The sequence below is a fragment of the Sinocyclocheilus anshuiensis genome, unplaced genomic scaffold, assembly GCF_001515605.1.
Source record: "Sinocyclocheilus anshuiensis isolate Anshui unplaced genomic scaffold, SAMN03320099.WGS_v1.1 scaffold366, whole genome shotgun sequence".
Lineage (NCBI taxonomy): Eukaryota > Metazoa > Chordata > Actinopteri > Cypriniformes > Cyprinidae > Sinocyclocheilus > Sinocyclocheilus anshuiensis.
Window position 1 is genome coordinate 296516 of NW_015547673.1, and position 23539 is coordinate 320054.

Here is a 23539-nt window from a genome sequence, read left to right on the forward strand (position 1 = left end):
GTATTGTTGAGAGTAATTTGTTAGTTGTGAATGAGCAGTAAGCTGTGCATATTAATGTAGTAAAAAATGGTTGGGTTCAAAGTCAAAGTAAAGAACCAAATGTGTCTTTTGTTTGCAAACTGATAACTTCAGTGCCCCAGATCAGTTTGTCCTTAGATCAGGCACACATGCAAGACATATGATCTGCTCATCTCATGCTCAGAAGTGCTTAACACAGCAGTTTGTGTCCTATTCATTTGCAAAACTGAAAATGAATGCTGCAGAACAAAAACAATTAATAGAAACAAATTGTTATATATTATATTATATTATATTATAATGTCAACACAAGCTGCTTTCAGTTAAAACATGCGTTCTAGTCTTGGACTAAGCTTAAGCCTTGTCTTTGAAACCGGGCTTATCCTTTCTCCAAACCGTTTGTTCTAGGTCGGGATGCCAGAACGTTACGTTAAGTTATATGTTATGTCATTTCAGTGCAATTTGCTTTCAGTTAAAACATGCATTTTAGTCTGGGACTAAGCTTAAGCCTTGCACTTGGACTATTCCTAAAAATAATAATGTAATGATGAATTTGTCACTATTACTTGAATATACAAGTCATGTTTTATGTTGCGCTGTAGTCAAACCAAGCAGCAAGAGGTAATCATCTACAGGACAAATTTGACTATTATTTTGAACTATCATTCAAAAGTTTGCCATAAGAGTTTTTTTTTAAAGAAACGAATACTTTTATTCAGCAAGTATGAAATTGATCGTAAAAAAAAAATTATACTTTGATCGTAAAAAATTCTACTACAAAAGATTTATATTTCAAATAAATGCTGTTCTTTTGAACCATACATCAAACAACCTTGAAAACAATATGAAGCAGCATAACTGTTTTCAACATTGATAATAACAAGAAATGTTTCTTGAGCAGCAAATCAGCATATTACACTGATTTCTGAAGGATCATGTGACACTAAAGACTGGAGTAATGACTCATTTTAAAATATATTTTAAAAATTTGGTGAGCATAAGAGACTATTAAAAATATTTAAAAAATCTTACTGAACCCAAAATTTTGTACACAGATAGAGTACTTAATGCAGATAACATGAATTCTCAAATCATACGATACTTATTACAGATCCATTGGAAACCAGCTGTCTTTTCATGTCTCCTGGATTTTTATGAGAATGAACACTGGAAATTCCAGCTCAAAAGCATTTATGATTGACACCTCACTCTTTAATCTTAATGAAGCCTGTGGAGAACACAGTCTGTTTTCCTCTCTTGAGAGCAATGACTTTTGCTCTGACAGTTAACATGTTAAGATGTCTCTCAGCATGCTTCAGAAGGTACAAATCTATTCCAGGAACAAAGGGGAACACCTGACCATCAGCACACAAAATAAAAAAAAAAACAAAAAAAAAATAAAGCCCATAAAATGGTGTCAGAACTTTGATCACAAAAAGGTATAGCTATGCATATTTATAGCTGGGTAACCATAATAGATCTCTAACAGGAGTAACAAGGGGCTTGTGTTAGGTATAGAGAAAAATCATTTATGAGTCTAAAATAAAATAATTCCTTGCATCATGTTTAATACATATGTACTCCAAGATTTTAAATTGAAAACGACAGTGAGCAGGAAGCCTTGCTTTCATAAACCCATTATGAAACATGAGAATGTAAGAAAAAGAGAGAGGTGTGGGCATGAAAAGGCGGAGAAGTTAATGAAAAAGACAAGGAGGGGGTGAAGGGAAGGGACAGAGAGAGTCCCTGTGAGAAAATTCAGAATGTGCTTTAAATTCAATGTCTGGGTCAGTGCACTTTCATTTTGATGGTGGATCGGTTCAAGAGCTTTTCTGTCTTTTCTGCTTCAACCCTGCACAGCAAAACATCACCTGGATCTGCTCAAATGCATCTAACTGAGGATTGCAAACTTATCCTGCTGGATTGGTGAGCCAGATGAACAACCCTACACTGCTTCACTTCTACAAAACCAAGGTAGGTTTGAAGCACATGTGGTCCTTCTAAAGGCTGGAAACACCTTGTCTTATTGATTGGATTTTGCGAAGCAGCAATGTTTTTTTAACATTGCATACATCTTTACTTTGCATTTCATTTTCTGGAGTACTAGTTTTTCGACATGTTAACATGATTTAGTGGTGCTGAAGTGTTAGAATTTATGCATTTCTTTGGTATGTTCTCAGAGATGCTTCTTTAGGAGAAATGTTCACATTCATGGTGAAGTCACCACATCAACTGATATGGTACATCTGCTTGTGCTACACTGTCAATAGACCTTTTTTTATTGGCAAAAAGGTTACCAGACTTTGGTTAAATCAGTCTCACTAAATGAATCTTGATCAGGATTAAACCAAAGTTATTGTTTAGTGTATGCTGGTTGATAAAGTTATGGCATTCAGTGCCTCTAATAGAAAAAAATATATATATATCAAAAGAAATTTCAAAAAGAAGTAGCAGATGCAGAAATAACAAAAGCAGCAGGATGTAGTGCTGACAGGGTGGGAGAGAGAGAGAGAGAAACAAAGAGAAAGAAAGAAAGAAAATATATATATTGATAGTGAGGGAAGACAGTTGCCAGTGGCATACCTGACAAAAAAGACAGTAATTCTTCATTTGAACTTTCCAGCAGTGAGTCCAACCTGCAAGAAAAGCTTTAATGACAGCAGTTAGAAGAAAATAGTGAAGTGTTCTCACCATTTCTATTCATGTATTAAGTTTTTATTGAATATTTATATTCCATTTATATTTATTATAAATGCATATTTAAAAAATCAATTCATATTAAAAATGGTAAGACATCATAATTATTAAAAAAAATAATTTCTTGACAAAATCCAAAATGCTAAATTGTTTATTTGAGGGATACGTTCATGTTTAGAGTATAGAAAAGTCTCCCGATGATAGAAAAACAAACATCTGTGAGTGTATGTGTGCTTTTCTTTGCTTGTCACTATAGGGGAAGAATGTGTGTGTTCTCATGCTACTGTGTGTTCCCCTCACCATGATGGACATCCCTGGTCCTTGCAAACATGCCATCACTATGGACCACCTGCTTCAACTAAAACAACTGGTCAGGAACCAGATCACAATAAAGCATCATGGAGTCATCCTTTGATTTCAAATGTAACATCTCTGTCTCTTAACTTGCCATCTCATGTCTTTTTACTCTTCAGATCAGTAACCAGTTGCGGACTGGCTGTTCAATTACATATACATTCATTGAGAGAAAACACCTGGTAAGCGGGTCTTTAAAACACTGTGTCCCTCTGCTTTCTGTTAAAAAAGTTTTTTTTCCCAGTCTTCTGTTTTAAATCTAGCTTTGGAAATGCAGCAAAGTCTGAGGCGTGTTTTAGATTAGATGCTCACTCCAAATTGTCATCACTTGCTGAGATTTCCATTGTGCCACCCATGACATGGTTGAATTCAGCATGCATTTTGATGAAGCTCTTAGTTGTCTCTATTACTTTGTAAGTAACAGTTTTTTTTCTGAAGACAGTCTGAACTTCTGAACTTTGCTTTAGGCCAATGGTACCGTCTTACAGAAGATAATTCACAAAGTATACTGTGTTGATATCAATTCAGTCACCGATTCACCAAACCAGATACAAAAACACCAGCAAAACCAAAGCCAACTGCCTGATCTCTTTTGAAAGCAAAGTGCCAGGTTTTGTTCTCCAGATTTCTCTGACCTGTTGCTTACTCATTTATCTTCCTTGTCTTTTAGAGCGTGGTGTGTGATGTGAAGGCTACTCTGCCAAGGGTGCTTGAACTGTTTAATGTCCACTTCAAATACGTGCGGGGCTCAGGAAGTGCTCAAGCAGTGGTCTCCATACAGAACCTCATCCTCAACATCTACTCCCAACACTGCATACCTGCACTGAACGAGGAACTGGAGGTGTGTGCGCACTCACACTCACATATCTCCATCCTAGGGACAAAAAGCCTCACTTTAGTTATGGATCTTAAGGAATTGTCATGAACAGGGATGTGCACAGACATTTTGAGGGGCAGGGGCTCAAGTGGAAAAACTTCTCATATTTAAATTTTTTTCTAAACAAAATGTTAAATATATTAGGGGTGTGCAGTATTATACATCTCAATATTTTCTGGGATTTTATCGATAACGATAATTAGATGATATTTTGCTGAGTGTGTTATTGTGCTGATATTTTAAGGACTACCATGGACAGCTGACTCCTAAAGTTTTTGATATTCTTCATATTCTGTGTGATGATCAGTTCACACTGATAGAAATTAATATTTTCCAATAAGTTTAAATTGATTTTTGCCTTTTATGAACATTTTTACCTTTATAAAGCCTTTTTTTCTAAAAGTGTGCATCATCTTTTCAGTCAAATTCTTAAACTGAATTAGTCAATTAGAATAATAAGTCATTTGGGCTGTTACACAGAAGCTGCATCTGAAGGGGCATTTAGATGCATTTACACACTGTTTAATGCAGGGCATGAATGTATTTAACCTGCAGTTACAAATGCATTAATACTGTTTTGATATTTTAAACATAAAACGTTAAATACTGATATTTGAAATTATAAAAAAAAATGAAAAGATACTTTAAATGTGAAATTAAAACCACCAGCAGGTGGCAGCAAGTCACTGTTAATAAGCGAGTCATTGCGACTGAACCGAATCATTTAAACGGTTGATTCATTCAGGAACGAAACAGTGTCATGTTGCTCAGAGACGCAAATTGAAATTATTTGTTGCGAAATAGACCAAAACAGTCAATATTGTGTCTAAAACGTAAGTGTCTTAATATTAAATTCTTGTTTATTGAACTGCTGTATAAAATCAGTATCACATTTGTAATCATGCTGCTTTTTGGTGGAAAAAACGTCAGTCTTCCCATGATACTGATTAACTATATGAAATTATATAAATATATACATTTCTGACCCCATATCTTGAATTTTTTGATCATTCTAAATGCATTTTAATAAACTGAATCATGCAGTGAAAGAACATCCACTGGTCTAACTTACCATTGCTTTAGCTAACTTGGTAGCTCTCATGAGTCATGGACAGGATAATTAACTGTATATTCGAGGCACAGGTAGCTTAGTCTGTTGTTAAATCACCACTCACCTCCACACCAAGACAAACACAACTGTATAAGTATATATATATATTTTAAATGTTCTTTTAAGATTTGAAGTATACTACATGTGAACATTCAATACAATTAAGCGTACTTGATTCACAAGGGATGGACCACATTTATGATTCTTTGATGGTACTTTCTGTTCTTTTTGAAGTTTGAAACTTGAAAGACATTCATGGCTTTAGAACAACATGAGTTTGAGTAGATTATGACATAATTTACATTTTTGGGTTAACAATCCCTTTAAAATCCACCAAAACAATGTTAAAGCCGAGCCCCATCCCTTTCTATTTAATTGTTTTTTTTTTCACTCTCACTCTCTGCAGAAGGACACTGTAGTATTCGAGAGGCAATACAATGAGTCTCCTGTCCAGGCACTTCAAAGAGTCGAGGAGGTTCTGTCCCTCTACTTGCACCTCATCACAACCACAAACACTCCTGTTAACTGGACCTGCGAGGATGAGTATAGCAGCAATCTGCCCCCTACTGTAACACAGCTAACCACTAGCACAGGTGAATGCACACACACACACACACACACACACACACACACACACACACACACACACACAAAAGTATAGCCTGAGGCTGCAGTGGAATTATTCCGGCAAGATCCTCAGTGGTCCTTCAGCGATTTCTACAGACTGGGCTTCATTGTGGTCTGCATCTGTGGAGGATTTCTTATCCTACTCACTGCCTACTGCCTCCTAGAGAGAAAGGTATGCTATTCCTCCCTAAATGTAGACATAAATGGCATATAAGCATTTTTATGTGGGTCATAAACTATTTATGTACACAATATGTTATAATGTGGTAAGTTTCCATAAGGTCAAATGGGCAAAGCAATGACCACTTCTCAGCAGCATTCTATATGTATAACGTTATATGTTCTGGTGCTTTTGTTGTTAGGTAGTGACAAACATATTTTTGAGTTATCCCAGTTGGAAAAAAACACAGCATATGCTGGTTAGGTTTTGAAGCATGGCAGCTGGTTTGAGCTGGTTTAAACTGCCCTTAGTTGGTCATGAGCTGGTTTAAGCTGGTTATGAGCTGGTCCTGAGCAGGAGCTAGTTGCTTAGGACCAGCTCATGACCAGCTAAAACCAGCTCATGACTAGCTCATGACCAACTAAGGACCATCTTAAACCATCTCAAACTAGCTGCCATGCTTCAAAACATACCGAACCAGCATATGCTGGTTTTTTCAAAAGGGATTTCAAAGGCTTGGCAAGATTCTGTGTATTGCATCACGATGAAAGACCTCCAGCCAGCACAATATTCTTCACCTCAGTCTTGTATTGATTTGTGATGGTGTGTATGTCTAACACTAGAAAGCCTTTGGTTCTTATAGAAGTCGGGTTGGATGATTAATATCAGGTGAAATGACAAATCAAACTTTTGTGATCATTTTTTAGAGTAGAACCGAAAGTAAAACCGTTTTTAATGATGTTTAATGATGATGTGGGTTCTTGAAGCATCACAAAGAGAAAAGCAACTTATTTTAATGTACGATTTTTTTTTCATAGTGGAACATTTTCAAAAAAATGAAATACTATACTTGATAAGTAACTACATAAGGATTAAATTACTTAATTGCAGCAGTTAATGTAGTCTTTTTGGCTAAATGTGTACCAGAAAATCTCTCCAGGTTATTCAGGTTAAGTAAATCAGACTCAAACCAAAACAAGTCCACTTGCAATATATGCTAGTACCCACTGATGAAAAGCAGCCCCACAGCATGATGCTATTATCACCTTACTGAAATTCTCAGTAGAAATCAGGTGTAGAGGTGTTGCACCACTAATACAACAGTGAATTTTGACTTAAAAGATTCTTATCATCATCAGAACAAATAGTCTTTTCCCACTTTGGAATATTGTATTGAATGTGCCAAAAAAAAAAAAAAGAGAGTACACTTTCATGACTGTGTTTCTTAACACATTCAAGCATACTTTTAAAAAGTGCATTTTGTAATAATATCCAACTAAAAGATTTACTTTGAAGTACAATTATAAATCATTATGCTTTAATAATTCATTATGCTTTAAATTTGGATGTGTTGACTAACATACTAAAGCACATGTAAAGTACTTGATTATACATTTGACTGTAGTCTGTTATTCAATGTTACATTTCAAGTTAGTATATTTTAAATGCATTAAATTCCAACTACATCATCTCAAATGTGCAATTACAAATATATTTAAATACATGACACACACGTTTCAGTAGAAATGCCATTCAAGTATATTTTAGTTTACCATATGTTGGTCACTTTAACCAACAGAAGACAATAAAAGTAAGTATGAAATTACATATATTTGTATATTGAAATAAATTTAAACTATAATATATTTTCATTCAACTGCAGTTAAGTGTCTGAAAACATTAAGTTCTTTTATATTTCCATAATAAGTACTCTTTTTACAAGGATCATTACTATACGTTTTAAAAATGATTTTCACTGTTTGACATTATTTTCATGTGGCTCTGTTTAAAAACAGACCATGATGCAGAGCTCTTGCTCATATTCTTGCAGGTTCCTTCTAATCAAGCCATCAGGACAAATATTTTTCAGGAGATATATATATATATATTTACTCTAGGATTAGCATAGCTTGTCATTAATTTCTCAAGTATATTATATTATGAGTTCTCTAAACAGTTATTTAAAGACCCAATGAAATGGCTTGACAAACGTTTTCTTTAACATCATCCAGTATATGTCCATTAGGATCGCCATTCATCTCACTGTCAGTTGCTCAGCTGGAGCATGCAGTTTTTTGAGGCAGTCACTTGTGCTGTAAATTCAATGTTTTATGTCACTAGTCACTTTGGAGGCTCAGAAAAAAGCCGTCTAATTGACTGACGCACATGGTCCCATCAGCCCTATAGCTGATAAAGAATTCTTCTCCATTAACAGCTATTGAAAGCTGTAGCTGTGTAATCTAATAGAAGAAATATTTTATCATTGTAGATGTTTTGCGAGTGTTGAGTTTTTGTAGGCCTCTTAATAGCATGAAATGGATTTAGAATGGATATTTATTCATGTCTGCTGCCTAACACTGGAGCCAGAAACAACTTGAAGCAGAAATAAACAGATTTTTCTCAGTTCTTACATTCATCATCAAGTCACTATACTCACACTTAATCTGTAACTGTCCTTTAAAGAAAATAATGAAAAGCGAGAAGTATAAAATAAAATAAGTATTTGTTGAATATGTGAAATCACGTATGCATATAATTTCATCTGTAATTCTGTTTCCTCAACAGAAGCTGCAGCGTCAGCTTCACAGAACAAGAATATCATCAGACTGGGGGTAACTTTGTGTTTTATCCCACTATTATCTTGAACAGTTTTTTGCTGCATACTGATTTGTACAAGCTTTGACCTAAAATGTCAAAACTATGCATCTAAGCCAAGAAATATCTACATTTCTCTTACAGATTACAAGTTGTTGAAAACTTTGAAATCCAAGAGGATGTAAGTATATGATTAAATAGGAAATCTTTGATTGAGTTCACAATATCAAAAACCACAATAAAAATAAATGAATAGCCATATACTGTACATCCCTCAATACTTACAACAGATGTGTGATATTTGGGTTTATATTTGATTTATCAATATTTCTTCCTTGATTGAGGCCGCAGCCTCTTACCTGTCCTGATTTAACTGCTGATGCTTATAATTTTAGCTATTATATTTAGCACACGATCGGTTTTTCTCCAAAAATAAAGAGGTCAGATGTCCTAGGAAGGACATAAAACATGATTGAATGTTGTACACATCAAGAGATGAAAAACTAAAAAAGTCAAAAAAATAAAAAGTGTTATACTCATATACAAGGTTTCCCAAAGTTTACACTTTTGTAGCAGATTGTCAAACTAATCAGAACTATTAGTATCATTCTGATTCCGAACAGTAACTATAACACATATGTGCGCATATTTAATTCTTTTATTTCACAGACCAGATGAATGACCGATGGACACATTGTGGCTCACACCTCTCCACTGCCTTCTAACTGATTTGATCTTTCTGGAGACTCACAAGAGAGCATAAACAGTGAAATAGACTGCCTTATTCTTCAGGAAGACCATGACCAGAGGAAACAGATTGAAGATAATCATCTGATTTTTTCAAGATAATTCATACACCCCTGGACCTTGTACATATGTAAATATGCATATTATTACAAACATCTATTTCTGGACTACAGGAAAAATCAAAGTATTGCATGCTCAGTGATGCTACAGTTATATCAATCCACTATTCACCTACTGTAAGAACTAGAAAAGGAAATAGGGTTGCAAAAAGGTGGAAAATTTCCAGTAAATTTCAGAAATTTTGGAAACTTTCCAGGATTTTTTGGAAACTTTTCAAGATTTTTTGGAATATTCCAAGGATTTTTGGAAAGTTTCCGGAAATTTACCAGACATTTTCCACCCCTTTGCAACCCTAAAAGGAAATCATTCAGTCATTGTTGGTTTCAGTTGTCAGTCTACTAAATCGATGTTATTGTTCAAATGTGAGCAGCATCTTACAGTAAAGGCTTAGTTTGTTGATACAGAACAGTTTCTTAATTTCTTTACATTTCCAATATGAAGTAAATATATATTTGACATTTTAAAGAGGTTAAGCTAAAATTTATTGGACAAAGTAAGTAAAGAAATACTTCACCAGAAAAGCACCCTCAACATCATCATCCTTAGCCCCGTTCACACCAAGGACGATAACTATAAAGATAAAGATAAAGATAAAGATATAGTTCTAAAAATCGTTCTCAATATTAAAGAATAGCAGAGTCCACACCACAACTATAACGATAAAGACAAAGAGAAACGATATCGTTGGAATCACTTTCAAACCGATTTTTCTCCAGCTGATGAACGATAAAAAAATTGACAGCCAATCAGAATCCATCCTGCTGTAACGAGCTCGAGAATTTAAAGCGGCAGACACACGATATCGTTCGCTGGTGTGGACGCTAATATCGTTATCTTTATAGTTATCGTTCTTGGCGTGAACGGGTTAAAAATTGACTCGCCTTCAGGCTGTCCAAGATGCATAAAAGTTTGTTTCTTCAACAGAACAGTTTGGAGAAATTTAGCATCACATCACTTTCTCACCAATCCTCTGTAGTGAATGGGTGCCGTCAGAATGAGAGTCCAAACAGTCCAAACAGCTGATTAAAACGTCACAATATTTCACAACACAACTCCAGTCTATTAATTAACGTCTTGTTTTAAGTGTTTTAACTGTAAACCGTCACTTCTGGCCAAAATACGAGTCCATAATCCATAATAATGTTTCCTCAAGTGAAAAAGTCCATCCCCTGTTGTCCTCTCACATCAAAATCCACCAACATATTTGTTTAGAACTGTTTTGGCTTGTAAATGGTGCTTGATCTGTGTATATTTTCTCTCCTGATTCAGACGAGACGACTTTTTCACTGGAAAGAGCAATATTGTAGATGGAGTAGAAACTCATATTTCAGGCAGAAGCAATGGTTTGAAGTTAAAAAATGTGTTGATGGATTTGTTTCTTACAAACATGGGCCTTTTCACTTTCGAAGACATTTGATGGACTGGAGTGGTGTGGATTACTGTGATGTTTTTATCAGCTGTTTGGACTCTCATTCTGACGGCACCCATTCACTGCAGAGGATCCATTGGTGAGCAACTAATGTAATGCTACATTTCAGCAAATCTGTCCTGATGAAGAAACAAACTCATCTACATCTTGGATGGATTTCATCTTTTGGAGTACTATTCCTTAAGACAACATTGTCTCACATATCTGCCTATTTTCCAAAAAACAAAAACAAAAAAAAGGATCATAATGTTATCTTTTTTTTTTTTTGGTGAAATGCGCTGACAACAGCACATATTACAAAATGGTTTTATATTAGGAGGGCAGTTTTGCTCATTTACCTTTAGTTCCATAGTAAATATGTTGCTAAATGGGAACTTTTATTTGGTTTCCCAGAAAAGCAAAATTAAAGCAGGATGGTATATTATCTTCTATTACAAAACAGAAGAAAACAATTCCAGACACAACTGTTTCCGCGTGACCCACTTGAGCTTTTCAATTTGCATTTTGTTTCCAAGTTTTTTGTTGGAGTGTGTGTCACCACCATTAAACATTCACAGACTCCTCTCCAAATTCTCCAAATTAAAACGTGGTAGAGATTTTCAAACGTCTGCTAAAGATTAGAACAAGCCAGTCACCCAAGTAACCCAAGTAAATTAGCAGAAAAACAGGATGCAGCTTCTTGTCAATGTGATTTGAAGGCCTACTCTTTAAGATGCTGATTGGGAGTATTCTATAGCAATTACATTATATACACACAAAGTGGAGATCAAAATTGGAGGACAATCTATAAATACTTGATTTTTTTCTCGAATATTGTTAATCTTCATTGCTAAAATTTTGAAGGAGTATTAGCTGTGGGTATATCACTGTTATACGAACATGTTTGACAAAATAACCAAGGCATTTCAATAAAAACCTCTATTTTGTGGAAAACACTGATCAAAATTAGAGAACAGTTACCACTGTAGCACGAAAGACTTCAGCACATCTGTGGCCATAGGACATCACTAGTTTAGTTTCTCACACTGCGCTGGTGTGATCTTGGTCCATTCTTATTCCATAGTGCGGTAACTGTAGTAGGTTTCTTAGCCATAACTTTGTTGCCAAGGATTTTCAGTTGAGTTTAGATCAAGACTCTGGGCTGGCCATTTCATTATTTCAATGTTTTCAGCTTCAAGGAACTGCTTTACCTGTTTTGCAGTGTGATGGGGGCATTGTCTTGAATGAAAATTGCTGGCTGATTGGGAGAAGCTTGCAGGGAAGGAACTGCATGTTGCTGAAAGTAGTTCTGATAAACATTTGCATTCACCCTGCCATGTATCTGTATAAGATAACTCCTCCCCTCAACTTCTGCTGCAGAAAACATCCCCCAAACCATGGCACTTCTTCCTCCACCTTTCACTGACTTCATGCACTTGGGATTCAGTCTTTCCACAGTTTGATGCCGAACAAAATGTTTTCCATCAGACTTGAAAGAATTAGTGTCAATGTAAACTTGCAATATTCAAGAAATCAGATTTGGAATGACCAACTTCTCTTGCAGTGGCTGAAAGGGTCATCCCTATGTCCTTCAGGACAACCTCCTGTCACAGGGTTTCAGTCACCTTAGAGCAGCCTGCCATCTTGCAATCTCAGTGAAAATTGGAGGAATGCTGCCAGTTAAGTAGGGTTTGTCATATAATTAAGGAAATTAGCACCAAATGCCAGATTAACACCAATAACTTGGTACACCAATAACTTGGTATCTGTAACTGTATCTTTAAGTTCAAATAGGATTAAGCAGTGACCTATATATATATATATATACTTTTTTATTTATATACACCAAATAAATATGCAATCGTGTTAGTGTAACCCTAGACCATAACAAAATTGTATGTATTTTTACAAAAAAATTGTCAACTTTAGCTCAATTCTGTGTGCAAATATTTATAAACAACCCTATTTAGAAGCATGCAGAAACATTGATTTGAACAGATGTAATTCAACCATACAGTATTAATAATGACAATCTGCGAATTTCAGATATGGGCATGTTTTGCATACAATTGGAAATTACCATTGTATTCTGACGGCACCCATTCACTGCAGAGGATCCATTGGTGAGCAACTAATGTAATGCTACATTTCAGCAAATCTGTCCTGATGAAGAAACAAACTCATCTACATCTTGGATGGATTTCATCTTTTGGAGTACTATTCCTTAAGACAACATTGTCTCACATATCTGCCTATTTTCCAAAAAACAAAAACAAAAAAAAGGGTCATAATGTTATCTTTTTTTTTTTTTGGTGACATGCTGATATGAAAAAGCTGTTTGAGCTGACAACAGCACATATTACAAAATGGTTTTATATTAGGAGGGCAGTTTTGCTCATTTACCTTTAGTTCCATAGTAAATATGTTGCTAAATGGGAACTTTTATTTGGTTTCCCAGAAAAGCAAAATTAAAGCAGGATGGTATATTATCTTCTATTACAAAACAGAAGAAAACAATTCCAGACACAACTGTTTCCGCGTGACCCACTTGAGCTTTTCAATTTGCATTTTGTTTCCAAGTTTTTTGTTGGAGTGTGTGTCACCACCATTAAACATTCACAGACTCCTCTCCAAATTAAAAACAAAGAAACGTGGTAGAGATTTTCAAACGTCTGCTAAAGATTAGAACAAGCCAGTCACCCAAGTAAAAACTTTTATTTAGCAGAAAAACAGGATGCAGCTTCTTGTCAATGTGATTTGAAGGCCTACTCTTTAAGATGCTGATTGGGAGTATTCTATAGCAATTACATTATATACACACAAAGTGGAGATCAAAATTGGAGGACAATCTATAAATACTTGATTTTTTTCTCGAATATTGTTAATCTTCATTGCTAAAATTTTGAAGGAGTATTAGCTGTGGGTATATCACTGTTATACGAACATGTTTGACAAAATAACCAAGGCATTTCAATAAAAACCTCTATTTTGTGGAAAACACTGATCAAAATTAGAGAACAGTTACCACTGTAGCACGAAAGACTTCAGCACATCTGTGGCCATAGGACATCACTAGTTTAGTTTCTCACACTGCGCTGGTGTGATCTTGGTCCATTCTTATTCCATAGTGCGGTAACTGTAGTAGGTTTCTTAGCCATAACTTTGTTGCCAAGGATTTTCAGTTGAGTTTAGATCAAGACTCTGGGCTGGCCATTTCATTATTTCAATGTTTTCAGCTTCAAGGAACTGCTTTACCTGTTTTGCAGTGTGATGGGTATTGTCTTGCATGAAAATGGCAGGCTGATTGGGAGATGCTTGCATGGAAGCTGAAGGAGGTTCTTCTGATAAACATTTGCATTCACTCTTCTATGTAACTGTGTAAGAGGCCCAACTCCTGCTGCACAAAACATCCCCCAAAGCATGACTCTTCCTCCACCTTTCACTGTCTTCTTTACACACTTGGGCTTCAGCCTTTCCCCAGTTTGATGCCAAATAAAATGTTTCCCATCAGACCCAAATAAAATTAAACTTGTTTTCATCACTAAAGTGAACTTTGGACCAGTTCTCCTCTCTTCACACAACATGCTCCTCAGCAAAGGTGAGCGTAGCCTTTTGATTCTTTCTGCTGATGAGAGGCTTATTGCAGAGTGTACTTTTAGTCCGACTTCTTAAATGTGCCGAGACAGATCCATACCCTGTTCATCACTGGCGAGCAATTCCAGCTGCAGTGTTGAACCGATTCCCCATTGAGTATCTCCACATTATCCTGCCCTCTCGTGCATTTGTCTTACATAGATGACCAGCCTTTTTGGGGGACTTGAATTAATTAGTGTCATTGTAAAGCTGCAATATTCGAGAAATCACAGATTTGGAATGACCAGTTTCTATTGCGATGACTGAAAGGGTCTTCCCTTTGGCCTTCATCTGGACAACCTCCTGTTGCAGGGATACAGTCACCTTAGAGTGGCCTGCCATATTGCAATCTCTGAAAATTTAGAGGAATTCTGCCAGTTAAATAGGGTTTGTCAGATAATTAAGGAAATTAGCACCAGGTGCCAGATTAACACCAATAACTTGGAGGTATCTGTAAGTGTTCTCTAATTTTGATCAGAGTTCTTTTTTTAAATATCTCATTTAAGGTTTTTATGCTGTGCTTCAGAATACAACTAATTTATGAAATATGCTTAACAAAAACTGCCCTTCTACTCTTGTTAGGATAGCTTCAATAGCAGTGACTTTGAAATTTAGGAAATTGTAGGCTGTTCTCTCATTTTGATCTCCTGTATATATACATATACACTACTGTATAAACACTAATGTTATATATATATATATATATATATATATATATACAGTGGGTACGGAAAGTATACAGACTCCCTTAAATTTTTCACTCTTTGTTATATTGCAGCCATTTGCTAAAATCATTTAATACTTTCCGTACCCACTGTATATATATATATAAATTTAAACTGTAATAAAATGTAGTTTTTTTTTCTTTAATCAAATACATTTTGTCTTGGTGGGCATAAGAGGGTTCTTTTAAAAACATTCAAAATTCTTACTAATCTCAAACATTTGAAATTGGTGTAATTTCAATGTAAAATGTTTTGAGAAATGTTAAAAGATACAATTACTGTTAAAAATACTATTAAATCATTATTAATTCTAATCTCCCCATGGGGTTAACTGGCATTAGTTTGTCACAAACAAATAAATGCATGTTAAATATTCCTTGACTTTGCACTTGCACATTGTTGGCTTATATCAATGTTTCTCGCACCAAGGATGAAAAATGAAAAGAATGAAAATTGTGCCAACCAACCCAGTTCTGCAGTTAATTCTCGTTATTTCCCACACTTTTCCTTTCCTCACTCCTGCCAAGGATAGCCTTCATCACAGATTTCTGTGAACATCAAAGTCCTGTATTTGATAAATGCTGGTGTTTTCTACATGGATTTTTCCTGTACAGCATTCCTGTTCTGCTTGCCTTTTCACAAGGAAAACAGTGTTTGGCTCTACATTCGTGGCTCCCTATTAAGAAACTCTGTTGTTGACCACTTCCTATGTTCCTAGTATCAAACAGACTTTTGAAATATTTGGTATGCCAAATATTTTGGACTGACACTGTTTTGTTTCTCAAGCTGCCGAGCAAAATAGAACAAGCACAGAGTGAATGACAAACAGTCTAAATTTTCGTATGCATGCATTTTTCATGCAAATCGGCACAAATGACTAGAATGAAACTTAAGATGGGTCTTAAATGTAATTGCATAACACTTAAATGGAATTCCATAATGCTTACCAAGAAATTAAAGAGAAGGTATACAGACTCACAGTTCCCTCTGGAGGTCTACTCAATAAACATGGGTAATATCGTCAACTCTCTCCAGAATATAATAAACCAAGCCAAAACTTTCTGGGATTCTGATTCAATCAGATATATATAGCCTTTATATATTAATTGTATTTCCACCATATTTTTAACGTAAGATCGGGCACGGCCATTTTTACATTGATGAATGTACGAGCTAGGCTTCCGGTGTCAGCCAAATTGTTTTTTAGCTTTGCAAAAACAGTCCATTATACTGCTTAAAGGCACAATATGTAAGATTTTCGTAATAAAATATCCAAAAACCACTTTCATGGTGTTATGTATTTTATGCAGTTGTGTACTTACGTTATCCCAAAAGTTCCCAGGGATTTGTAAATCCAGAGAAATTCCAATTTTAAATAATGGCTCGTCCCGGTTCATTGTCACCTATCAATGACATAATATCCGTGCTATCGGTTTCTGCTTGTAGATCTGCTCAATGTTGCACCATGATTCTTTTTTAAGTCGTTTTTACAGCGTTGCGCATTATAACCAATCACACGCGAGTCTGTTGAGCTTATGAACGCAATGGCCAATCAGAGACATTCAGATGAGTCATAGCTGAAATGCAGGAGTTTTTTTGTTCAGTGCGCGTGCTCGCTGACTGAATTCTGCTCTCTCGTGGATTCTCTCCTCATCAACAAAAAAGTGCAGATGTATGACGTAAGTAGGAGATTAATTCATCAAACAGTGTAAAGACAGCCTTGATTAATGGGAGTTTTGTGCTTAAACTCGCGCTAGACTGAAGCGCATCGATGTGTTTTTGTAAGAAAAATATCCATATCTAAAAAAATTTTAAACCATAATGTCTAGCTTCTGCTGTTGAATGTGTGCACATGAAAGAGTGGCATTCCAGCGGATGACGTAAGAGTAGTGTAAGCTCTATTTCTTTCTTTCTTTTTCATAATATGGAAGTCAATGGCTGCCAACTGTTTGGTTACAAAACATTCTTCAAAATATCTTTTGTGTTCAGCGTAAGAAAGAGTCTTATACAGGTTTGGAACAATTTGAGGGTGAGTAAATCATGACAATTAAAATTTTGGGGTGAACTATCCCTTTAAGTAGAACTTAAATACACTTGATTTCTATTGAAACTTGTATTTAAATATATTTGTAACAAAGACAATAATAAAATATTAAAATAATATGGATGCAAACAAACCACTGGAGCATGAGATGATTTTGTAATTTCTCTGTATAATCAGAATACATGCCTCTATTCTCAACCTAAGCTGTACAGTTTGTTTTGTCACTGAGATGATCCAGCTTGACTGGCAGATCATAAGGTGCCTCTGAGATCTGGACAATTTAATTTGACATTTGATTTACTACCACAGGTGGGGAGCAGGATTCCTCAAAGGCAGTAGCTGGATACACAGTGCCAAAAAACCCCATCTTGGCTGCTAATGGTATGTCATGGACTGTGGGGTTCTGGACACTTTACAGACATCTCACAAAACCCCAGTCCACTGAGAGCTAACATAAAAGCTGAACTTGTGAACATTGTGTTCTCGGTCAGTGGATGTTTCTGTAATCTCCATTCAACCCACACAGAGTTTTTTTTTTTTTTTATACACCTGAACCTTGTCCTTTGTTGTTTTAGATACTCGCATGAAGTTTATGCAGCCACTAGATCAGTCACTCAATCCTGGTCCTGGAGGTTCAACAACAACAAAAAAAAACATTAAGAAAAATTTTTTTTTTCTTCGTGTGTGTACAATAAAAATCAACAGTAATAAAAATGGTTATCAACATTCTTCAAAATATCTTCCTGTATGTTCCAGAGAAGAAATTCATACTGGTTTGGAACAACATGAGGATAAATAAAGGATGAGAATTTTCATTTATGGGTGAACTATCCCTTTAAGTAGGATTATAAAGTCTTTCTAAACACTCAATTCTGATTGGCTGGAAGGTGTGCCTTTAAACACAAGTCTTGCATCACACCACACACAGACAGTTGCTCGCTCACAGAGACAGTCTGTACTACCTTTTAGCCAAGACACATCCCATTTGACATCATGTATACCACTATTATTGCTTATGGCTGAGCTTTTTCATCCCAGGATTGGACAGAAGAGAAGGTTTGGCTTTAGCGGCTCAGATTTGTAAGATCTGAACTACTTCCTGAGGCAAATTCCCAAGGTTTCAGTGCACCTGAAATCACATTAACCAGCTATACAAGACTACATGCAATATTTCATTAAGCCCCAATGCTCAAATATGGGATTCTGGAATTGATGGACTCTCGATTTGTAATTACAGTGAAGTTGGTAGAGGGCTTAAGACATATTATATTTCACATTATCTGTTGAAAAAAACATCTAGCAGAGTTTACATGTCTGATTAAGGTTAAAATTATAGTTAATATTACATCTGCACCCTTAAAATTACTTTTCTAAAGGAGTGCGAGTTCATTCAAAAGTGTGCAGAGCTGTCATCTACACTAGACAAATGGTGTCTATTTTGATGTAATATTTTAGTCACACATAATTCCAATAATTTCATTTAACAACCAGTTATTTAGTTGTGTTTTTGATTGTAGTTATTAATATTAATGTTTTGGTCTTATTATTTTAAAATGTGGGGAAAATGTCATTTATTGCAACCAGACAACAGTAGTTTAAAGTGACTTTTTTTTAAAAATCATACAGGTTTGGAACAACATTAGGGTGAATAAATTAAGACAGCTGCGTCCCAAATGACGCACTCATACACTATGTACTTATGCACTATGTACTCAACCATGTAGTGTATTAATTATATAAGGTTATTTTGTCATTCATTAATAAGCCGAGTCTGATAACCCCTCCCTCTTTGCTACATAATTAAAGGTGCAACAGTTGAGTGCATAAAGTGTGCAATATTCCACACTTCGTTTCTTGGTTATTTAAGTGCATCATCCGGGTATTTAAACTGCACTTTTTCTTTTTGGAAATTTCAGTGTGAACACACTACTCACACTATTTATACTACAAAACGTCATAGAATAGTGCACAAATACGCAATTTGGGATGCACCTAGTCCCCCCCCAATAATACTTCATCATTCAATGAACTAGATTGTAAAACATACTAATATCTCCCTCTAGAGGTGATCTACTCTTAATAAAACTTGTTTACCAACCCTTCATAACATCATGAATACAAAGAGAACCAAATTTTACACAGTGTTGTGAAAGTCATTTAATCAGTAGAAGATTTTAGAAAAATCAATTCTTGATTATGAAAAGTTATAAATTCAAAGATGTTTTAGAAAGCTAAACAGCTCAATTAGACTCTCCCCAAGAAAAAAGAAAAAAAAAACTCAATTTTTTTTGGTTGTATTTTGTTGCTTAAAAATGAAGAAACAGAACAGAAAATGAACCAGTAGTTCACAACACATTGTCCGTCATGAAAAGATGAAGACGGACAAAAACTTTCTTGACTGAAGATCAAACAGATGAAGAAATCTTACAAGAAAAATCAAACAAACAGAAAGTTGCTCAAATACCTTTCAAAAAATGCCAGAATCTCCTTCAAATCCGGTTTTCAGGAGTCAAGAGTTCATCTAGAGAGGGCGACGGTGTTACAGTTGTTCACTTATCAACAGACCACTATACATAAAGCCGAGAGCTGGTCTAAAGCTGGCTTTTGCTATTATAAGCGAAACACAGAGAGGGTGTTTCTATCTGTAGATCAACACCCCTGTTAAATACAATATCAATATACAGTCCAACTGTGAATTCTAACTTCATACATGAGGTGGCCCTCGATGACAGGACTTCCTCTGGCCCACAGCAGTTCATTTGGGAAGGGGGTGTACGGTTCCAGATGAAGCAGGGTCAGTAAGAGGCAGGGGTCGCTGTCTGGATCATCGGTGCATGGGCCTCAGGAGCTCTGTGGCTGTGGCAGCATCTGGAAACAGGTTATGGTACGTAGGTAGAGGCACGTAGGCAGCTGTGATCATTTTACCTGTTTAATAGAAAGAGAGTCCAATTAATGTCACATACAACATCACAAGGCACTCCTGTAAAGAGAAAATCTTGGTAGATGGGAGAAAATAGGACGGGATTACCTGCAAACCACCGGCCGTGCAGAGCGCCGACAACAGCCATTGCTACTGGGATGGTTGGACACTTTACAAAAACATTTCCCTGCCAAACAAGAGCAAAAGTGAGGATTAGGCTTTGATGATTTTGAGCCCTAAAATGTAGGGGTGAGTCTCCAAAAACATCCGTGTCTGGTTTAGGGCTGGGCAAAAAAATAGATTTTCCGATTAATCGTTTTTTAAAATGACGTCGATTCGGTATCGATTCTCAAAAGCCGCGAATCGATCTTTTCCAGTATTTATTTCAGCACACATTTAAAACAAGATCTGATTAACGTGAATCTTATCATTAGTCTTCTCCACTAGATGTCACCCTTATTTACCTTGCGCGATGTTACAACAGAAATCCTGTCATTCATTCAGCACTTATCATGGCCATACTCGCTCAGGTGAAATGCTACAGTAATACTATAAATCTGCGGAAGCATTTGATTTCACGCATAAGGCGCCATGATTTCCGCAATGAATGAATGGCGGATGGCGTGGCGCACTGTTTTGTTTACTACACACATACTAAAGTGCGGATGACGCTCGCGGTGTTTTCAGCTTCTGCCGTCTCACTATATGATGATATGAACACGAATGTCATCTCCAGCTGCTCTGAGAGTCACTTCATTAGCATTTTACCGTTTCATTTGAGAAAACTATTCACCATTTGTAAACTGATGTTTACTGTTAATTTTTTTGAAATATCAATAGCATTTGTATTAAAACTATATTCACTGAATGTAATAAAAAAAAAATCGAATCGAGAGCTTGCAAATCGAAATCGCATCGGGACATCTGAATCGATACCCAGCCCTAGTCTGGGTCACATTTTGCCCCCAAAATCATTTGCATACAGAATATGATTAAGCTTTTCAGGACCACTAGATTGTGATATTAATTTAAATGAATTATTTTATTTGATTAATTATTAGGTGACTATAAGAGGCTTTCTTTAAAAACAATTAAAAATGCCTACAGACCTTAAATTCTATAATATTATGGAAATAATGACATGCAAAAAATCTTAATGCTCCTAAGCTGTATTTTCCTCTTTCTTTTTATTTAGTTGTTAAATTTTTATTCATTTTTTTTCAAGGAAATATGTCAGAGGCAATGTTCTTAACAGATTTGGTGATATTCAACTACTGTGGCTATAAAAAGTTTACACACCCTGTTAAAGTTTAAAGCTGCTTTTTAATTGTAAAACCTTATTGGTTTTAATACTGCATTAAAGGTGGAATAAGCTCTGACATGATTTTGCTTGTATTCATTTTCTACATCTGAAAAGCTCCAATTTTAACAGGAGTGTGTAGACTCCTTATAGCCACTGCATAAATGTGATCGCTTACTTGAGGAGAGTTCTTGTCGACGTATATGTGAACAACGCCTCCGTGTTTTCTGCACTCTTCGATAACATCATCCTTTATCTCCAGGTCCCAGCCAGGTTCGTTTTCCCTACAAAGCAACACAACAAGAAATTTTATTTTAAATTACTTTCTTTAATCCAGGACACATGCCATTTGACATCACATACACCATATTGTCAAGGATAGGTTTAATAATTAGTGCAACTCACGTCTGTGGACTGAACATGTTGGAGAGCTGTAAACAATGCGTGGCCAGTGGCTGATTTGGAAGGTTCATAGCTTGGTTCATTCCAGGATTGGAAACAAGAGGTTGTGTGGTGGAGGCTGTTAAGTGGCACAAAAACATAAAAACGGTCACTGTAAGCCTTCTGAAAAATCAATAAATGGTGGGAACAAGACAGCAGGTCAACAAGCTCTACTCAGATTTGTCAAATCTTCAGACCTGCCAACCTTTGAAAATTTTTTGTGAGTACCATCAGTGTGACCGGGGGGGATGGGGTGATACCAGGGGTCATATATGGCGCTTTTCCACTGCATGGTATGGCACGGTACGGTTCACTTTTGGGTGGTTTTCCACTGGGTACAGTACCTGGTACTTTTTTTAGTACCACCTCGGTTCGGGTTCCAAGTGAACCGTACCGTTACCAAAACGTGACGTGTAAACTCTGCTGATCACGGATTGGCCGGAGAGAATCGTCACTACCTGCGTCACTGAATTTGCGACACAAACACAAAAGAACCGCTAGATTTAAATCAGCACAGCCAGCGAAGGATCGAACGCAACTGTTTTGAACGAGCGCACCTTTTTTTAACAACCAAAAAGTTTTTCTTGTCTGTTGCGAAAGAACAGACGTTCCTCTCGTTGATAGCAGAGGAGCGGATCCAGCGAGAGCTTGATGGGCGACGCGGAATGAAAAAGATTTTTTTAGGAGTCGTGGTAGTAGAGGCGGCGCAACTGTAACGACATGTGAATAATCCCGCCCACTCTAAAGCGGTACTGAACTGCAGTGGAAACGCAAACCGTGCCGTGCCGTACTGAGTCGTACCACGCAGTGGAAAAGCGCCATATAGCCTATTCCTACATTACTTGAAGCTCCTTGATGGCTAATGTCAAAATCGTAATTGCACAATGTGCAAAATGCTAGACTTCATGTTAAATATTTTTCATAGGTTAGTACTCAGAGTCTGCACTCAGTTTGTGATATTCCTCTTATACAGTATTTTAGAGTAAACAGTAGGAATGCAACAATACCGTTAGCCCAAGGTTCAATAAATACCTCCGTTTTTTAAACACAGTTTTCAGTTTGGTTCTGATGGTTTGGCACAACAGAGTTCTTTTTAGCGATTTTAAATGCTATTTAAAAAAAACAAAAAAAACTCCAGTACATTGTTGTACACTGTAGAAAAACATGGATTATCACGTCTACCTTAAATTTATTTTGAGAGAAATATTATTTTTATAGATTGGCCATTTTTAATGCTATGAACACATGTAATGTCTGTTTCATTCACACTGGATACTAGAGGGCGCCCCTGCGCAGAAAGTCCACATATGCATCACCGAAGAAATAGCGCGCAAGACTCCAGGAAATACCATACACGTGTTTCCTCATCTCAGCGCAAGACTCACGGACACACAAACAGAGCCAGTTTGGAGAGAAATAAAAAAAAAAAAAACACGGAAAACGCTCTGATTGGTGGAACTCCTCATCGTTTTCTGTTGCTTGTTTACTGCGCGTGGACAGGTCACCGGGTTTTTGCGTAGTTTAGAGTGACAAATCGTACCAGCATACTTTAAGGTCAAAATGCGTACCCGCTACGCAAAATGCGAACAGGTTGGCAGGTCTGAATCTCCCCTTGGGGAAAATTCTCAAGACCTCAGTGCACTTCAAATTCCATTCAACTCAATGGATTCTAAGACAGGAATATGAAAATGACTCAAAGACACACCATTCACCAGATTTCCAAACGCCACAGAGCCGCTCATCTGTAAGGCCTGCTTGGCAG

The 23539-nt window shown here is 36.3% G+C and overlaps 1 protein-coding gene and 1 pseudogene across 2 annotated transcripts; one reads left to right on the forward strand and one right to left on the reverse strand.

Moving 5' to 3' along the window:
* The first annotated feature begins 1775 nt into the window (after positions 1–1775).
* LOC107702844 (uncharacterized) lies at positions 1776–9494 on the forward strand. 2 transcript variants are annotated; one of them, XM_016505266.1, is made up of 9 exons: positions 1776–1992; positions 2972–3085; positions 3189–3251; positions 3740–3910; positions 5464–5650; positions 5723–5856; positions 8410–8456; positions 8584–8624; positions 9109–9494. In XM_016505266.1, the coding sequence occupies exons 1-9, from the start codon at positions 1954–1956 to the stop codon at positions 9162–9164; spliced, it is 852 nt and encodes a 283-aa protein (XP_016360752.1). In that variant the 5' UTR covers positions 1776–1953; the 3' UTR covers positions 9165–9494. The 2 variants fall into 2 exon arrangements, with proteins under 2 accessions (XP_016360752.1, XP_016360753.1); XM_016505267.1 differs by having other exon boundaries at positions 8584–8620; positions 9109–9168.
* A 9895-nt stretch (positions 9495–19389) lies between these two features.
* Positions 19390–23539, reverse strand: part of LOC107702852 (RNA-binding protein 39-like) — a 14172-nt pseudogene continuing 10022 nt past the window's right edge.